Below are 19,115 nucleotides of genomic sequence, written 5' to 3' on the forward strand. Positions count from 1 at the left end.
TAATCCATCTGAACCTCATTTCCTCATCTGTAAAATGGGGATAGTAAGAGCCCCTCCATCACAGCTCATGTCAGGATTAAAGGAGAAAGGAGGAAATAGCACTTACCCAGGGAATGGCACACAAGAGGAACCAGTCCATGGTGGCAGCCACCAGCCCAGCCACTGTGGAAGGCTCTGGGGGGTCCACCTGTCCCCTCTTTAGGTCACTACCTGTTCCTTCGGGGCTCTCAGGAGTAGGATCACCTGGGGACTGGGTGGGTGCTGGGTGGGGCAGGGAGGCCCACAGCCTCAGAGCTCTGGGTGGTCCACAGACTGCTGCCACCCCCTACAATGGGGCTGGAGGTGGTCGCAGGAAGCCTGAGGGAACCCAGACTTGACTCACAAGCAGAGGGCAGGAGAAGAGACTCAGGCCCCAGCCTGGCAGTCATTGCCCCCCTTTCCTTCCAACTGGCAGAGGTGGACGAGTGCTCGCGCCCCAACCGTGGGGGCTGTGAGCAGCGGTGTCTCAACACATTGGGCAGCTATAAGTGTAGCTGTGACCCTGGGTATGAGCTAGCTCCGGACAAGCGCCGCTGTGAGGGTGAGTGTCCCCTCCCCCACCCACTTGAAACTGCCCCTATGACCCGAGCCCTCTAGCCAAGATCTCTCCTGCTCTTCCCTCCCCTGCAAAGCTAGAACTCCCTAGCACGTTCTTCACTACCAGTGGACAAGGAAGTCCCCCAGAACACACTTACTAAGTGGATGCACTCTGGGTCGTTCTTTTTTTTTTTTCTTTTTTCTCATTTTTATTGCCTTAAAATGCCGATCTTGACTGGCTGACTGATTTCGTCACCCTCCAGAAGGTCATGATCCCCAGTTTGGAAACCACTGTCCTCAGACACGCACTGATTTTTTTTTTTTTTTTTTTTTTTTTTTTTTTGGCCGATACCCTGCCTAGGTGAAAGCTGGTGAAAGCACTCCCCGCCAGCTGCCTCCAGCTCCACCTGGTCCTGCCGGGTGGGCTTCTCTCTACCCGCCTCACCAGGCTTCCGGTCCCCGGTGCCCACTGCCCAGCCTTCCCTGAGCCCCTCACCCCCCTCCTCCTTCTCAGCAGATGTCCTGGCCATTCTGTTGCTGAGAAGGTAGAAGTGTTCACACACAGCTCCTCAGTTCCTCATACTCTGAAGATACCCTCCTTATCCTGCCTGCTTCCCTCCTGCTCCTGACAGAAGAGACAGACACGAGCCCCAGGGCTGCAGGGAATCCAAGATCCCCAGCTCCCTCACCTGTCTCTGGCCCCGACCTAGAGTGGGGGCTCCTGGCGGGTGATGGCACCTCTCTTGTCCGCCCCCCCCCCCAGCTGCCTGTGGTGGATTTCTCACCAAGCTCAATGGCTCCATCACCAGCCCGGGCTGGCCCAAGGAGTACCCCCCTAACAAAAACTGCATCTGGCAACTGGTGGCCCCCACCCAGTACCGCATCTCCCTGCAGTTCGACTTCTTCGAGACAGAGGGCAATGACGTAAGTGCCCACTGGGCTGAGGAGATGCAGGAAGGTCTGAGGCGTGGGAGCCAGCTTCTGTCCCTATAAAAGAAATACCCAAAGAATGTAGAGGAGGAGGGACTGCTCCCAATTCTAGGAAGCGGGGGAGGCTGGAGGAAGAGGGCTTGAAGGCCAGAGGCACACACGTGGTGGTATGGAGTGAGGCAAGACTTGGGGCTTTGCGTGGAGAGCACGAGAGGATCCAGTGGGGCTGACTTCGCACCCTCTTTGAGTTATTAGATTCTGTAAAGTGGGTGACTGAAGACAAAAGGACCCTCAGAACAGGGAGCCTTCCCAGGTAGGGGTGGTTAGGAGAGACTTCCTGGAGAAGGCAGACCTGGAGCTGCACTGCCCTGCAGGTGTGCAAGTACGACTTTGTGGAAGTGCGCAGTGGGCTCACAGCTGACTCCAAGCTACATGGCAAGTTCTGCGGCTCCGAGAAGCCCGAGGTCATCACCTCCCAGTACAACAACATGCGCGTGGAGTTCAAGTCCGACAACACAGTTTCCAAAAAGGGCTTCAAGGCCCACTTCTTCTCAGGTAACCCGGACTCCCCAGCTCTGAGCCTGCCCCCCCCGTCCCTGCCACTGTACCCCTGCATTTTCTAGCCCTCCCAGTTGCCAGGTCAGCAGGCTTTGTCCCCTACTTCCCCCACTAGCCCTCCACCACCAGGCCAGCCCCTCCATTCCGGAACCCTATTACTCCCAAATCCTCTGGGATTTGGGGCCAGCCTGAGGATGGGCAAGACATAGGCATGCAGAAATGAAAGGAGAGGGCTTTCCAGGAATCAGGAGCCATCATGCCGAGGCCCCCGAGATGGCAGGCCCTAGGAACAGGGAGTTCATTGTGGCCAGAGAACACGGGGTACATGTAGAGGAGAAAGGTCTTTGACTTGGACTGTGTGGGGCAGGTGATCTGGGGGCGACCACATCTCTAATCAGAACCTACACATGCCAAAAGGGTTCATGCCGGGACCTTCAGAAAAGATGAGGAGCCTCCCTCTCTTCCAGGTCAAAGCCTTCCCACTCGTCCTCAGCCCTCGGGTGGGGGATTCAGATCCAACGGACATACATTTACTAAAAGCTGTCCCACATAAGGCTTGGGATCGGGTCCCTTTGGTGGCTTCATCTTTGGGTGGCCAGAAAGGTAGTCTCTGAGCAAGGCCTCCAGGGGTCCCAAGGGACCCTTCCCCTGCTTTATTCATCTCTCTGTGCTTCGTCCTGGGGTGAGGGTGGTGGTCTTTCAGTTGGGCCTGGGACATTGACAGTGTGGGGTGGGGACTCCATGAAATTGAGTAGGGGGAGTGGGAGGCAGAGGGAGTGGCTCGAGCGGCTGGTTTTCTGCGGGAATGGCCCAGGGATCCTGATCCCCAGCAGGCCTGGTGGGCCGGGCATGGGTGGCAGGAAGGCAGGAAGCCCCTGGCCGAGTCCGTGCTGCCTTCCTTCTCCCCTCCTTTGCCCAGGGTCCTGCATCCTCGAGCCCCCTACATTGTGGTCCTTCACCCCTGCCTGCCCCACCTGGATGCCATGCCCTGCCCCTGTGCCCTGGTCCCTGCTTTGGCACTGCCAGCCATCCTGCTCTGCTTACCAGCCCCAGCCCCTGCCCCACTGCTTGCTCAGACCCCTCCCCATGCAACACGAATCCTTTTCTTCCCTGTGCCCACCTGGAAATCCTACAGGGTGCTCACCTGAGGGCTGAGGGGATGTAACACCTACTCAGGGATCGGCTTGGTCCTGGGGAAACCATTACCTGCTTACTCTCGTTTCTTCCTGCCCTTCTGTCGCTCTGGTCTTAGAAGGGGGAGGGGGACCAACACCAGCACATCTGTCAGGCCTAGAGCCCAGGGCTCTCCACCCCCGGGTACTGCCCTACCCTGGCATGACACTGTGCCAGCCGCCCCTCAGCCCCGCACGGACACGCGCGCACACACACATACCTGCACACCCGCACACACATGTGATGCCCTGTGGCACAAGAAACCTGCAGAAGACCCGCACTGGTGGGCATCAAGGTTGAGCCCTCAGGGCGTGGGGCATCTGACTCTGGCTTCCCAGGAGGGGGGCTCTTTGGACTTTTGGGACACCCAGCGAGGAGACCCTAAGCCAAGAAGGAGAAGAAAGAGCCTGAAGACCTTCAGTCTGACCCCAGCCACCTTCCGGGGCATTTGGCACTGGAGGGTGAGTGCCCTCTCCTTGTCCGGGCCCGTGTCCACCCCCGCCCCCTGCTCCTGCCCCTCCTGCACCCTGCTCCCCAAGCTCTAAGGGAGGCTGCCACACCCACTCCCACCAGCGTCCAAGCCCCAGCCCAGGACACTGCGGCAGGCCTTCCTCGGGACTCACTTTTCTATCACTCGTCTGTTCAACCACCCATTTACCCACGCAGTCATTCACGGGCAGTTATTTCTTCTACCCCTCCTATGTGCCAGGCACCGTACTAGGTAGGCATTTAAGGTACACATATGAGGAAGGCGTGCAGATCAAGACGTTTCTGAGAAATCTTTGCTCAGTTCGTGAGCTGGGAGACCTGAAGCTCCCAGCATAGTCACAGGCAAACCCCCAAAACAAGTCGTAGGATGCCCCTCCCCACCACCTTCCTGCGGGAGGGGTGGGGTGTGCCCCGAAGGCAGCTTCCACAGGACCTTCAGCTGGGGTCCCTGGTGAGGTTCTGAGGCAGAGCTCTGGGAGGGACTTGTGGACTCCACCTCTTGACCCTGAGTTCCCATGGGCCCCCAGGGGTCTGACCTACATGAGAATGGAGTGCAGAAGCAGGGTGCAGGTCCTCAGCCCCTCTGCTGATGGAGACCAAGAACAGGGCTCCCTTTGTCAAGGACCCCATTTGAATGGCAGGGGGCATCTTTCTATGTCGCAGTTCCCCTCTGGAATTCTGGGTGTCCACCCAGTCTACACACCTTCCCCGAATGCCTGCCTCTGTGCCAGGCACACAGTCCCCAGGGTGAGCTCAAACAGACTGGAGAATACGTGGGTGCCCGGAACCAGGTGTTTCTCTGTGTGTCAGTGCGCGTGGGTATGCGAGTGGTAGAGCGCGTGTGGGGGTTGACCTGAGCTTGAGAAGCTGCGTGTGTGAGAGAACTTGAGACCACCCCCCATCTGCCAAAGAGCCTGTGGTCTCTGCACGTATGTGTCTTTGCACCCATGTGCTGGCCCCTGAGTGCCCGCATCCACACCTGTGCCTCTGTGTCGTCGCGCGTGCCTGCCTCCTCACACAGGTGGGGCAGTGAGGAGTGAGGCGGACGGCTGGTGATGTGCGTGCACTGGGTAGCCGTGTCTGCCGGTGTGTCCTGGGCTCCTGTGCGCATGTCCCCGCGGGTCAGTGTCTCTGCTGCTGTGTAGGGACAACAGCACATCCCTGGGGGCATCCTGCGTCTGGCAGCACGTGGGTGTGAGTGTGTACAAGGCAAGCTGCAGGGGCCAGAATGAGATGGCGGGGCTCTAGGCCGGGCGCCCCCTTTCTGTGGGCGGCTCCCCTCTAGCGGAGATCTGTCTCTCTCCTCCCCCAATCTGCGGCCCCAACCACTGGGGACCCAAACCACTTGATACTCCTGGATCTGTCCTTCACCAGCTCCCCCTCTCACCTCCTCCACAACGGCCCCAAACCCCTCCAGGCCCTCTTCCTGCCACAGGCTTTCTCCCACTCTGTCCCCTGTCGCTGTGCCCCTTCCCACCTGCTGCTCCTCCTTGAGCTGGCTGCCTGGACATGGCTGTCCCGCATGCATCTCCCACTGCCATCCCGCAACTCCCTGTGACTCCACATCTGAGGCCGGGCTGCTGTTCACGGCTCGCCCTCCCTGGTCTCTGCCCTCCACCCCCACCCCTTGGTCCCTTTTCTCCTTCTCTCTCTCGTTTCAGAAAAGAGGCCAGCTCTGCAGCCCCCTCGGGGACGCCCCCACCAGCTCAAATTCCGAGTGCAGAAAAGAAACCGGACCCCCCAGTGAGGCCTGCCAGGCCTCCCGGACCCTTTGTTACTCAGGAACCTCACCTTGGACGGAATGGGATGGGGGCTTCAGTGCCCGCCCACCCCCCACCTCCACTCGGCCATTCCGGCCTGCCCTCCTTCTGGCCGGACAGAACTGGTGCTCTCCTCTCCCCCTGTCCCCCCTCCCATGGACAGGGGAACTTCCCTGCCCCCACCCCTCCCATTTTGATGGTGTCTGTGACATTTCCTGTTGTGAAGTAAAAGAGGGACCCCTGCGTCCTGCTCCTTTCTCTTGCAGTCTGCTTGTCCGTGTGTCTGTTTTTTCACTTGTCCATCTGTCCAGTAAGCAGGTAATGGTAGAGGGTGCCCACGTTGGTCAGCTCCAGCCCCCAGCCCTCCGTCCACCCCACTTCTACTTTCTCTCCCCACAGCTGGGCCGCTCTGCTGGCTCTGCTGGAGGCACCGCCTGGGACCCTGCCACCACCACCACCGCCATCGCCACCATGGCCTGGTCACCCCGGGGGGAGGAAGCCCAGCCAGCCTCCCGCTGCCCCTGGGGCAACCACCAGGCCCTTGGCCCTGCACAGACCTGGGCCCCGCCTTGTTTGCTCCCCTGCAGACAAGGACGAGTGCTCCAAGGATAACGGTGGCTGCCAGCAAGACTGCGTCAACACGTTCGGCAGCTACGAGTGCCAGTGTCGCAGCGGCTTCGTCCTCCACGACAACAAGCACGACTGCAAGGAAGGTGAGCACTGTTGGGGCAGCCCCACCAGAGCCCCCAAGGCAGGGCCCACCTAGAGCCGCAGGGACTGGAGGCCGGGGCCCAGGAGGCTGGGAGTGCCACCACCATCTGGCTCCGGTCGACCAAGGACATGAGTGTGGCCTCTGAGGTCACCTTGTTCGGCCTCCCACCAGGTCCGAAGACTCCCCCCACACACTTCCATCTCTCCTTGTGCCCAACAGGAAGGGAGGCGCTCACGCCCATCCCCAATCTCCATCCTGAGAGTGATCTGGTTGTTGGTTCTTAAAATCCATGTCCCAGATGGCATGGCAGTTAAGGGCATGGACTGCCTGGCCCAGCCCTGCCGCTTGGCCAGCCGCACACCCTCAAGGGCCTCCCTTTGCTCCCGCGGGACAGCTAGGTGGTCACAGAGCCACTTCCTCAGGGCACGGAGCTCACAGCAAGCACAACTACATATGTCAACCATATGGGTCACGCTTCAGACCCCCCGGGGACACTCAGAACAGGGTCACTGCTTCCCAGACACTGAAGCCCTGCAGATATTTGAAAACAGCTCTCATATCATCACCAATATCATCCAGTACTTCTGTGGCCACGACATAGCATTGGCCTTCCAAGTCATTAATTCTGTCGTGTCCCCTGCCTTCTGGGGACACTATCCCAGCAGCACAATGCAGACTCGGCTCTGCTACTGAATGTCTGCGTGACTCTCAGTGAGTCACTTCTCTCTGAGCTTCAGGTTCCTTATTCATGAGATGATCAAACAGTGGGCCCTACCTTGGCGCATGCTATGTTTTATAGATCTCGCTTGAGCACCTAGCCCAATGCCTGGCAAATGCCTCTTCTCACTGTCACCCAAGGTACAGACAAATAAACTTCTGGCTAAGACAAACAGAACTGAAGCACTCCACAGTGACACAATGGGCGTTCCAGAGCTTCCAACCCCATCCCTTTGGGCTCTCCAAATACGGAGTTCCTGACTCATAGGGCCTCTACATCTTTTAACGGGAGGGGACCTTATTTCGAGGCTGTCCAAAGTGTACTCCTTCCCCCATCTTTCTGTACTGTGTGAAAAAGAGTACATCAACACCAACACGGTAGCTGGGAGAGGGTTTACACTTCTGGGCGGATAGCCTGGACCTCATGCTGAGTCACTTCAGAAGCACTCAGCCTTACTGACATGCTAGGCAAGTTACAGGTCAGTAGTTCCTGAGTGCTGTGCAGAGTTTGGCAGGGGGCTCAAGGGGTGTCCCTCTGCCCCCAAGGAGGTTGCAGTCTAGCTGGGGGAGAGGTGGGCCTGCACACAGAAGTTGGAAGGCAGGCTAGTGTAGAAATGGGGGATGGCAGTGAGTGTGGCGGTGGGGAACCACAGAAGGCTGACGGGGGCTCCACCTGCCTCCATGAGGGCCTCTGCACAGCCCGCCCACTGCTCCCAGAGCCTCGTGGCTATGCATCCGTCCCGCGAGCAGCTGACCATAGGCCCCGCCTGTCCCTTTCTCCTCCCCAGCCCGCTGTGCACCGGCTGTCCGTTTTCCCCGGGGGGACCTGTCAGATTGGATGATAATAAATAACGAGCACCAGCTCTTCCATTTGTTGGGGAGGACGCTCTCAGAGGCAGACGGCAGATTGCAATGGATGGAGCAGCCATAAGTAGTGAGAAGGGGGTGGTGACAGCAAGTGTTCTTGAAGGTCGACTGACAAGAAGAGGAGAGAGGATAGGCAGCAGCTGGAGGGGATCGTAGGGCCATGGGAGAGCTGTTTCTGGGTGGGGCAAAGCTTTAGGAAGGTCCACGGCCTGGCAGAGCTGGCACAGGGAGTGAGGGTGGGTAATCTACAGTATAAGCATTCCCAGCTGGTGGGTAGCAGTGAGCCCCAGGTCACAGAAGGAGAGACACCTTCTTAGAAATGAGGAAAAGGGAAGGTGAGTTTGCAGGTAGGGGCCAGGAAGTTGAAGTGGTTCCTATCTGAGGCCCTGATTTTCTCCAGGAGACAGGAGGTGAGCTGGTCGTCCAGGTGGGAGGGGCTGGGGGTTAAGAGGACTGAGGGTTTGGAGCCGCTGTTGAGGAGGTGAGAAGGTGAGAGGCAGAGCTGGTGAAGGACAGCTCCAAGAGTACCAAGTGGTCTGGGTCTCCAGTGGTTGGGCCACAGTTGAGGTTCTCCAAGATGATATAGTAGGGCAGCCAGGGTGATCGGCCCCATGGTCCAGCCAGATACGGAAGTAAATTAAGTCAACCAAGGAGGAAATATTGGGAGAATCCAGAAGGATAGAGGCCATGGAGTGTTCTCTTAAAGCTGAAGAAGCAGTGAAGGGACAGTGGGCCTGAGCACCCTAGAAGAACAGGGGGTAGTCACAGAGAGATAATATTTGTAGCACGAGGATTTGGTGGGTAATGGCAAGGCCCAGGGTAAGGTCATAAGCAAGCCCCCCTTGAGAGGAAGAAGATAAGCACCAGGAGAGCTGAGAAGATCAGGGACAGAAAGGCCAGCCCTAGGATGGCCTCAGGAGTGGGTAGAGAACTGAGTCAGGTACCAATGTCTTCTGTGATTGTGGAGGTGTGGCAAGCCAGAGGATGACAGCATCACGGAGGGCAGAGGGGGTGTGGCCGATGGCCTCCGAGACCCAGGGATCTGCACAGGGGCAGCTGTGAGGGTGGCTTCTATGGATGCCGCCGGGCAGGGCCCCGCATGGAAGCAAGCAGATTATTTCTTCAGCCGTAGGTACCAGGACAGAAAAGAAGGCAGGCGAGCCTTCCATTCAGGGGCAGATGAGGGGCAAGAGAAAGAAGCAAAGAGGGCAGGAGGAAAGGGCTTTGTTTCTTCCTTCACAGGAGGCATTGGAGCCCTGGGGTCCTTGCTGATCCTCTTCCTCTCACTTCCCCATAGCCGGCTGTGACCACAAGGTGACATCCACCAGTGGCACCATCACCAGCCCCAACTGGCCTGACAAATACCCCAGCAAGAAGGAGTGCACCTGGGCTATCTCCAGCACCCCTGGCCACCGGGTCAAGTTGGTAAGGCAGCCACGCCCCAGCCTGCACGGACACCCCTGCTCCTGCGTGCCATCCTGCCGCCGCCTGTTTCTTGTCAGTTCCAAAACCCTGGGTGACTCAGAGTGATGCAGACTGCAGGCCATTGGCCTGGCTGAGCCCACAGGCTGTCACCCCTCTGAGGATCCTAGTGAGATCCCTGTCGGGTCTGGACATAGGCCCTGTCTTCCATTGCCCCCCGACCCGGGTCCTCCTTCCTTGCTTCCAGCCGTGCCACCAGCAGTGACCACGTCCCCAGTCTCCAGGAGCTAGGGTCCAGAGGCCTAGATATGGGGCCCCCTTGCTGCCGCCCCTCAGCCACATTCTGAATTTGCTATCCTCCCTCATGCCCTCCAGACCTTCATAGAAATGGACATCGAGTCCCAGCCCGAGTGTGCCTATGACCATCTGGAGGTTTACGATGGGCGGGATGCCAAGGCCCCCGTCCTGGGCCGTTTCTGTGGGAGCAAGAAGCCCGAGCCGGTCTTGGCCATGGGCAGCCGCATGTTCCTGCGCTTCTACTCGGACAACTCCGTCCAGAGAAAGGGCTTCCAGGTGTCACACTCCACAGGTGAGGCCGCCTCAGGCCAGGGCACCGGGCAGCCAGTGCCCACATGTTGTCGTGTTCAGCAAGCATCTGCTGGTGCTGGTCCCAAAGGCAGGCCCAGGCTCGGGAGGCTCAAGGTGGGGGGGGGGTGTCGGGGGGGTGTGATAAAGAGCATGTGAAGGCATAGCTGGACCAAGCCTGCGGCCTGGGTGGGGAAAGGCTGTGTTCCAGGAGCTGGGCCGGGGAGCAGAGAGGGAGCATTAAAAGGAGAGTGGGGGAGGTCCCGATTAGGGACCGTGAAGTTGGAAAACAGAGGGCAGTGACTGCACTGGGTGGGGAAGCCAGAGATAGGGAGGGAAGCCCCAGAGTCCCCAGCGGTAGGACGCCTGACCATGCAGCAGCCCACCCACATTCCAACCCCAGAAGTCACCCATTCATTCATCCTGCAGATATTTATTAACACATAACATGTTTGAGGCAGTGCTGTAGGTGCTGGTCCCCAAAATGAAGCAAACATCTCGGCCCTGGAGGGGCTTCCTTCATGATCCCTTGTCTGTTTATTCAGCAACCCTTTACTGAGCTGTGGCCCCGCCGCGAGCCTCCGAGGGGCACAGGGCGGTGAATCAGGCAGGAACCCTTCCCCCACCCTCAGCCCGGGAACTCCCAGTCCAGAGGTGAGCCGGGCAGTGCACAGATAACGAGAGCACGAGACAAAACATGATAAGCTCGAGCGGCGAGTGGGAGTCGGAGGGGTCATTCCAGCGGTGGGAAGAGCCCAGGCACAGCGGCAACCCCAGGATAACTCGGGGTATGTACAGGTGGCCAGAGGTCCTCTCGTTTGGCCTGAGCAACAGGTGTGTGAGGAGAGGCGCGAGGTGGAAACGGAGCGGCGGCAGAGATAGGCCGGAGCCCAGGCTGGGGAGGCCTGGAACGTCAGAGCAAGGGTGTCCGGCGCAGGCTTCACAAGCTCCTTGTGGGTCTTGAGCCCCCTGTTGGGGCATCCCCAGGACCAATGGGTGCACAGCCTCCCCTCCACCCTTGCAATTCAGTTCCTGCTCTGGGGCCCGTCCCACCCCCTCCCCACCCCTCCAGGGAAGCATAAGCACCTGGCCTCCTAGAGGCCAGAGGGCTTCCTGGGGAGAATGGACATCACCGTCCCTGCCAAGCATGCTCTCCTTTGCCCCTCCCAGCAGAGGGTCACAGACTGGAGGCCCGGAACTCTCTCTGGTCCTCAGACCTGCTCTGTTTGGCCCACACTGTGTTTTTTAACAATGTGAGCCAACATTTAAAAAATCAAGAGTTTTCACCGAATATCCAGATGTAGCTCTTCTCTCTGAAGAATGGAAGCTCTGGCAACTAGGGCCCACATTCTTCCACAGCGGCCGTCAGACAGAGCAAATTAGCAATGTCCTCTTCTGACAAGCATGCCCTCCCCAAGCAGCCCAGTGTGTCCCCGGGCCTCTGTGGGCGTCGATCCAGAGGTGGAGCCCCAGAGCACTTGTCCTGGGCCGAGTCCTAGGCCAGGTCCACACCTGCCCACCACAAGCCACGTGGCCCTCCCTGCGGGGTCTCCATCCAGCTGTGCGGGTTCAGCGTGGTAAGGTGCAGCACCTGGCCCTCGGCTGGGCTCGGGCACTGGTGGCTGATCTTGCTGTCCTCCCACAGAGTGTGGAGGCCAGGTGCGGGCAGAGGTGAAGACAAAGGATCTTTACTCCCACGCCCAGTTTGGTGACAACAACTACCCTGGGGGGGTGGACTGCGAGTGGGTCATCGTGGCGGAGGAAGGCTATGGCGTGGAGCTGGTGTTCCAGACCTTCGAGGTGGAGGAGGAGACAGACTGTGGCTATGACTACATGGAGCTCTTCGATGGCTATGACAGCACAGCCCCCAGACTGGGACGCTACTGCGGCTCAGGGGTGAGACCCAACCCCCCTCCGCCCCCGTGCCCCCCACCCACCCCCCAGTGCCCATGCGGCCTCAGCAGTTGTGGGATACCGGAATGGGTGGTAGCACAGGCCCAGCCCTCTGCAGAAGCCTGGAGACCAGGCCTGGTGGGTGGCTGCTCACGGAGGCCTGCCCTGCCCTGGGCCATCCCCACCCAGGAAATTTGGTCCTTTTTTGGCCAACACTGTGGTTTCTGCAGCCTCTGGGACGGGCCCTGCCCTGACCCAAGCCGGCTCAGGACTGTTTCGTTGGACCTACGGGGTAGCTTGCATCTGGAGAGGAGGCTGGAATTCCCTCTGCCTAACCCCCCCATCCCTTGTTTCAGTCCCAAGGTAGCTTACCAGGGCCTGGGGTCAGGGGCAGAGGTTTGGGGCATGAGCCAGGAACCTGAGGCCTGAGTCGAGCTGTGCTCACCAGTCATTCTGGCTGGCCCGTAAAAACACCCTCATCTCTTCCACTGCCAGTTTCTCCCCTTGGTGGGAGGCCAGCTGGTCCCGGAGCCGTTGGTGCTATTGTCCAAGCAGATGCTGAGCATTGCTTCCTGGGCCATAAAAATGGCACTTGGAGAGGCAGTGGGCAAAAGCTTGCTCAATGGGATTTTAACCGAGGCCACGGGAAAACCACAAAGGTGGATTTATTTTCCCCTCAGTCAGAGCTTGTGGCTTCTTTCGTTTTTTTCTTTTGTTTTTGTGAATCCTTTCCCCCTTCAGAGAACATCATCTTCCCTCTCCATTACACACGGGTGAACATAGGGGCACACACACACACCATTACAGGCACATGCACGTACCACATACACACACACACACCCCATTACACACAGGTCCACAAACACACACCATTACACATGGGCACATGCACTTACCACACACAACCCATTACACACAGGTGCACACGCACCATTACACAGGTGTGCACACGCACCATTACACATGGGCATATGCACACACCACATACATTACACACAGGTACACACGCACACCATTACACACGGGTACATGCACGCACCACACACACACACCATTATACATGGGCATATCCATGCACTACACACGCACCATTACACATGGGTGCACACATGGATACACATACACCATTACACACGGGTGCACGCACGAGCACATACACACACACCCTCCCTCCTGTCACCTCCCTGGTCCCTCCCCTCTTTCCTGGCCATGCTCCAGGGCAGCCTGGGCACCAGAGGAAGGGTTAAACTTCCCAGAGCTGCAGCACCCGCTGGGTCCAGCATTAGCCAGCTGAATGTGCCCTTAGGACAGAGCTTCAGCCTCTGTAGGGCTGGGACAGGGTGAGGAGGTGGGGAGGTGGGGCAGGAGCAGGGCACACAAACCGCCCGCCCCCCACCTGCCTGGCTCACTGCTCTGGAGTCCCCTGGCTGCCAAACCAGCACCCCCTCCCCACTTTGCCCTCTGTAACTCCCTTGATCTGGCACATTCCACTGAGCCACACATCAAATCCGGCATCCCCAGGTGGCTTCTTCCAGAGACTTCCACCAGGGGAAGCCAACGGGAGGGAACCTGGGGAAGGAACCCAAGCCCGTCAGGGCTTCCTGGCAAGGTTGTTGGAAATGTCCCCAAGGTTCTCGGAAATGATGCTTTCTATGCCCTGAGAGCCAGAGCATCTGTGTTGATGCTCTGCCGGTAGCTCTTGCTCCGCTCCGCTCCGAAGGCCCGAAGGCCCGCAGTGGAGGGGAGGAGGGGCTTGCAGGAGCCTGGGAAGTTGACTGTGGCCAGAACTTGGAGAGGACAGGAGGGGAATGGCCACATTCACGCCTGGGGACACAGCTGTCCCATATTGTCCAGGAGACAGCTGAGACAGTGAGAAGACAGCCTCTCAGAGGACCCACTCCCTTTACAAAATGCTTTCACAACCCTCCTCTCGTTTGCTCCCCACCCTGAACTACCCCATTTGATGGGGTGGGGGCAGGGGGCGGGGGCACCCTTCTAAGCTTGGAGAGCAGGGAGCTTTTCTCCCATTTGCCCTTGAGGGAAGTGAGGCCCAGAGAGGGCCAGCACCTTGCCTAAGACTTCACAACTAGCTAGTTCATAGCAGCGCTGGGTTTAGAATAAGTGTGAGTCTGAACTGAAAGGCAAGTTCCCCTGTGCCCTGCTTTCTTCCCTCCTCCAGGAAGCCCCTTAAACTCCCGGTAGCAATAGTCTTCCTTCTTGTCAGTGGGGCTGGGGGAATCTGGTGAATGTCTGGGAGCGCCCACCTTCCTTAGAGCAAGGGATCCCAGGGAGGAAAAAAACAGCAGCCTCAGCCTCATGCCCATCCCTTTCCTCTGTCAGCCTCCTGAGGAGGTGTACTCAGCGGGAGACTCTGTCCTGGTGAAATTCCACTCAGATGACACCATCACCAAAAAAGGCTTTCACCTGCGGTACACCAGCACCAAGTTCCAGGACACACTGCACAGCAGGAAATGACCACTGCCCTCCCGTGGGGGTGGGGACGGGAGGCCTGCTGCCCTCAGTCACCTGGACTGCACAGTGGGAGGTGGGCACCCCGTCCCTGTCCCCCAGGAGTCCCCCAGGCGCCAAGACCTGCAGGCCGAAGGTCCAGGTGAGGCTGTCCTCAGGAGGTGGGGGAACTGGACTCCTTCATGATCCTTTCCTCCCTGCCCCCACCAGAGCAAGGGGGCCAGAGCCAGGGAGCCAGAGCTTTCACTGAGACACTTGAAGTGGCCATTCCTCTCTGGGGGCCTGGCCTGGTGGGGAGAGCGTCTGTCAGCCCAGCCACCCATCTTCCCTGCCCTCTCTGCACGCTGGCTGCATTGCCTAGAGCCGGTGGTGTATCTTCATTGTAATGTACGTTTCCCACCCCTCCTCCAAACTCCCTTTGGTGTTTTGAAGCCCCCACTTGCCCACTTCCTGGGCCGTGAGTGCCCACAGGAGTCCCACAGGAGCCACAGCGGGGAAACGCAGGGGAGGGTGGGGAGACAAAACAGGGCTTCTCTCGGGCCCAGCGGCCGGCCAGCCACACCAGCGCACCTGGACAATAAACTGAAAGTGTTACAGCCAGAATCTCGCGCCAGATGCCGTCTGGGACGTGGCGGGGCGGGGGAGGGGGAGGGGGGCTGTCTCATTCCAGATGTGCAGGCTTGCTGCGTCTGGGACCAGCCGATGGCCGGGACACCTGGCCTCGCTGGCTGCCCGTCCATCCCTGAGGGTGTGATTTCACACTCAGGCACACACAAACACAGCCGCCTCGCACACTTCAGCCTGTAGGCGTACAGCATACACGCAGTGCTCATAGCCGTCCCACACAGCGTGAGGAGTGGAACATTCTGTAAAGAGGCTGTGTGGGGGCAGGGAGGGGGAGGTATGCAAAAGGGGACGGGCATGCCTCTGTCCAGCTGGTGTCCATCCAGGTTTTCTGTCTCTGTCTGGGGAAAGGGGTGGGTGGGCGGGAGGGCGTCCTCCGGAGCCCACCAGAAGTCAGAACACTGGCATCAGCCGGAACAGGTCCACAAATGGCCATTAAACTCTGCCTTCCATTAAACTCTGCCTTCCTGAAGGTCAAACGCTGAGTGCTGGCCCCCTGCGGGTCTTTCTCTTCTTATGGAGACAAGAGCCAGACATTCAGCAGCCACTGAGCAAGCATTCCAGCTCTGGCCCCCTCTCCCAAAGCTGTGTCTCATTTGGCCTCCTCCTTCCTGCCATTGCCTCCTCCCTCCCCAGCCAGCTGTGAGGTCCAGACCTGTTTCCCAGAGGCCAGGAGGAGAGAAGTCCCATCCCTGCACCCTCTATTCAAACGAATCTCTCTCTCCCCTCTCTCTTCACGGATCTCAAGGGCAAAGAAAGCAGGGAGAGGACCTGGGTTCTCCGGCCTGGGCTGGTCACTACCGTATCTGAGAGAGAGCCAGGCATCTGGCTCCTGGCCCTGGGGCTCCTGGAGATCCTTCAGTGGGTCTGTAGGTCTTTCACTGGCCTCCAGCGTGCCGCCCCCCCACCCCACCCACTGCTGAGGCACGTGTTGTGCCAGATGCTCCCTGGACCGTGGGAGGGGACCTACCCCCAGGCAGCAGCATCGCCTGGTGCACCCCAGATGGGCCCTTTCAGCAGAATGCCGTCGTGGAAACCAGACGCATTGCGGGCATCTGATGTGTAGGCAGGACCCTCTCCTTCCAGGAAGCCAGCCTGCTCCCACCACAAGGCTGCAGCTCCTCATCCAGTCCTGATGGCAGCGGAGCCCTTGAGGTCCTGTGAGGCAGGGGGTGATGGCCCGAGGGGCTACTGCCTCTTGCTCCAGTGAGATCACAGCCCAGGACATCATAGCCACCCCTCCCTACCCCCACCTCCTCTGACCTTGCCCCGGAGACCATGAGTAGAGTAGAAAGGCCCCCAAACTGTGGCAGCTGCCTGGGCATCTCCCCCAGACACTTTGCCAACCAACTTGGCCTCAGCTCCTCCGCAGCAGAATTTGTAGTCCATGGCCACAGCTCTCCTCACCAGCCCTCCAGGTTCTTCGGAAGCTCAAAGGACCATGCTCCCAGGTCATTAGCCACACGTCCAGAAGGAGCCAGGATCCTAAACCCCATGCAGAATTCAGGGCTCCAGCCCACAGAGAGCAGCTGGTCCTCCACCCTGAATAAGGGCTCTGGAAACAGCAATGCCACAGGTAGGAGCAGCTCAGGCAGCCACGCCAGGCCCCTGTCCCCAGACTCCATCACTACCATAGACCCAGACCCTTCTAATGACATAGGGACCGTGCTGGCGGGCCCTCACTGTCTGCCCTGGGCCTGTCTTCAGAGGCTGCCTCTGAGTGGTAGAGGCTGCTTGGGACCAGGGTGCAGACCACTGATACAAATTCCAGAACTTAATCAGCACGCCTGCCCTCAGAGCCCCACCCACCCTCACCTTCTGGGTTCTAGACTAGGCTGACTCCAGTGCAGCTAGCCACCCGGCAGCTGAGCTGACTCCATGTCAGGGAAAGGGACCCTTGCTCCTCCAACTATCTTCAAGTCCCTGAGGGCTCCCTCACTCCTGAGTACATGGCCAGGAGTAGAAGAGCCGAGATGGACCTGCCCCAGACCATGCTCCCAAGTTGAGATTAGTGCACACCATGGACCTTCAGGGTCCTGCCTCTGGGAGTGCTTTTCTAGCCCACAGAGGCCAGAGGCTGGGGCAACAGCGTTAGCCTGGCAGTCAGGAGATGTGGCTCTGCCATCCTTTGTCCAATGGCGCTGGCCAGCTGTCTCCTCCCTGCAGCCATTGATCCCCAAGCCTCTCCCCTGTCCCCGGCAACCCTTCCTGCCATGGCTGAGGTGGATTAGAACACCCAGGGTTTAGGCTCCAAGCAGCCCAAGGGTGGGGTTCCTCAGCAGTAAGGGGCCGGGGGAGCTCCTAGGGCCAAGTGTGGCTCAACTATAGTAGAAGGAAAGTCACATGCCCTACACCACCACCCTCTTCCTTCTCTTTCCTCCTTTTCCCTTCCCCTCCGTCTAACCCTATATGATTCTCTTTCTTCAAAAGGTCATAAGCTTGCATGCAAATATAGCCAGTTTCAAACACAAGCTCTACCCTTTGGTGGCTGCGTGCCCCCTGGGTGAGTCCTTTAAACTCTCTGAGCCCCAGTTTCTTCATCCAGACACATGGAATGACAACATCTTACAGGGTTTCAAGGAAACAATGAGATGCCCTTAGAGGAGATCCTGATACAGTGCCTGGCAAATAGGAGGCTCTCTGCATATTGGGCCTTCTTTTCCTTCTCTTTGCCAGACAGTTTTCCAGTTCCTGGACTATTCTCTTTCTATGCAAAAAGGAAACTTCTGGGTACACTAGTTTCCAGTCAAGCATTAGGAGCTTAGGGCAGAAGTATTCCTGCCAGAGAAGGCCATGCTTGGCCCACAGCAAGGCGGGGCCTTGTGGGACAGCAGGAGACATTTCTGGCTAGCTGGTAGCCTTTCTGGGCACCTCCCAAGTCACACCCTGTGCTTGACTGTCCCTACACACAGGGCTGATTCTAGAATCTGTGAAAAGATTTGCTGCTCCAGTTTGCAAAAATAGTGTCTGACTTGGGGAGTGGGGAGAGGGCAGCCAGATGTCTTCCTCAGAGAGACACGAGACCCCCAATAACAGCCTCCTACTGACCAGCCTGCTTCTCCTGCTCCAACCTCCTCCCGGCCCCACAGCCTCCCCTCCCCCACCTCAGGAACATCTGGTTCCAATCTCCTCCAGATGCTGTGGCCAAGCTGTTTTATGGCCAATCACCTCAGTTCAGCTTCCTGAAGGCCTCCCTCCATTTGGGGGAATGGTCCCTCCTCATCCCTTTCCTTGGAACCCCTGCCACCTATTTTCCTAACATGGAAAAGAGACACATACCAAAACCACACAAAACCATGAGGGTCCTCAGAACTGGCACCTCCCCACCCACTACCTTGGGGAGACTGTCATCCATCCAAGACAAAAAGAAAGATGCCAGCAGAGAGACAGAAACAGACAGCTGGGGGCATGAGGGCATTGCAACCATGTGTCTCTGTTAGGTGTGTCTTTGTATTTGTGCCCCCACAGCAGAACACCCCACTTGTCACCTGAAGGCACCCCTTGGTGGCCACTGCCTCATTTTCCCTCTCTGCCTGCTAGCAGGGCTAAGTCGGGCGGCCCCTCGGCTGGACAGTGGCAGCTACAGTTCAGGGTCGTCCCTTACTTTGTGGCTCTCTGTGGCAGCCAAGTGTGTCTAGGGAGGTGGTGTGTGTGTGTGGCACGCACACATGTGCGCTCGCTTGCATGTAGACCGCTCTCCCTCCATCAGGTCAGATTAGAGGGACACGAGCCAGAAAGGACCTCCAGGCGGCCAGATTCCAGCCGGTGCCCTGACCCAGCTCTGACAAGCGCCTCCAGCAACCGGCGAGTGGAGCAGAGCGGCCATCTGGAGAGAGCAAGGGAAGTGGCCCCACTCCCACCCCCACCTCAGTTGGCTGCCTTCATCCCCCACTAAGAGGACACTGGGAGCCAATCTTTCTGTTGTCTCCACAAAAGGAAGACTAATCCGGGAAGGATTCTGAAAACCCTGCACCCCTGAAGGATTCTGGGGTGGAGTGGGGGTCTCCTGATGGGAGGAGAGAAGGATGGGCCCTGGAGGTCATTCCCAATCTGCGGAATTCTAGACACCCAGTGTTGCTCACCACTCCTTTAAAAGAAGGCACCTTGGCATTTGTGACTCCACAGCCCCCCCTGGTGTTATTCAAGATCAAGGTGCAGCCTTGATCAGCCAGAAGAGCTGTCCAGGGGAGACCCTTTCAAGGGCCATGTGTTGAGACCCGCCTGCCCGTGTCACACTGTTCAGGTGGCTCCTGGCATACACTAGGTGAGGCAGGACAGTGAAATGGGAAGATTCCAGCTCCTGAATCAAATCCAGGCATCATTGCCTACCAGTTGGAAGG

The 19,115-nt window shown here is 58.4% G+C and overlaps 1 protein-coding gene across 3 annotated transcripts in view; it reads left to right on the forward strand.

Annotated features, from left to right (window-relative positions):
• BMP1 (bone morphogenetic protein 1) overlaps positions 1-14,754 on the forward strand; it is a 42,245-nt gene extending 27,491 nt beyond the window's left edge. For 2 of the 3 annotated variants that reach the window (XM_047717315.1, XM_047717316.1), the window contains 8 exons: positions 455-580; positions 1,340-1,500; positions 1,881-2,061; positions 6,074-6,199; positions 9,080-9,207; positions 9,580-9,793; positions 11,435-11,685; positions 14,023-14,754. In XM_047717315.1, coding sequence (XP_047573271.1) covers positions 455-580; positions 1,340-1,500; positions 1,881-2,061; positions 6,074-6,199; positions 9,080-9,207; positions 9,580-9,793; positions 11,435-11,685; positions 14,023-14,157 — 1,322 coding nt within the window. In that variant the 3' untranslated portion in view covers positions 14,158-14,754. Of the gene's footprint in view, positions 1-454; positions 581-1,339; positions 1,501-1,880; positions 2,062-5,387; positions 5,621-6,073; positions 6,200-9,079; positions 9,208-9,579; positions 9,794-11,434; positions 11,686-14,022 lie in introns of those variants that run through there. The other variant, XM_047717318.1, reaches the window with a different exon arrangement.
• The last annotated feature ends 4,361 nt before the right edge of the window (positions 14,755-19,115 follow it).

Source organism: Lutra lutra, chromosome 2 (assembly GCF_902655055.1).
Source record: "Lutra lutra chromosome 2, mLutLut1.2, whole genome shotgun sequence".
Taxonomy (NCBI): Eukaryota; Metazoa; Chordata; class Mammalia; order Carnivora; family Mustelidae; genus Lutra; species Lutra lutra.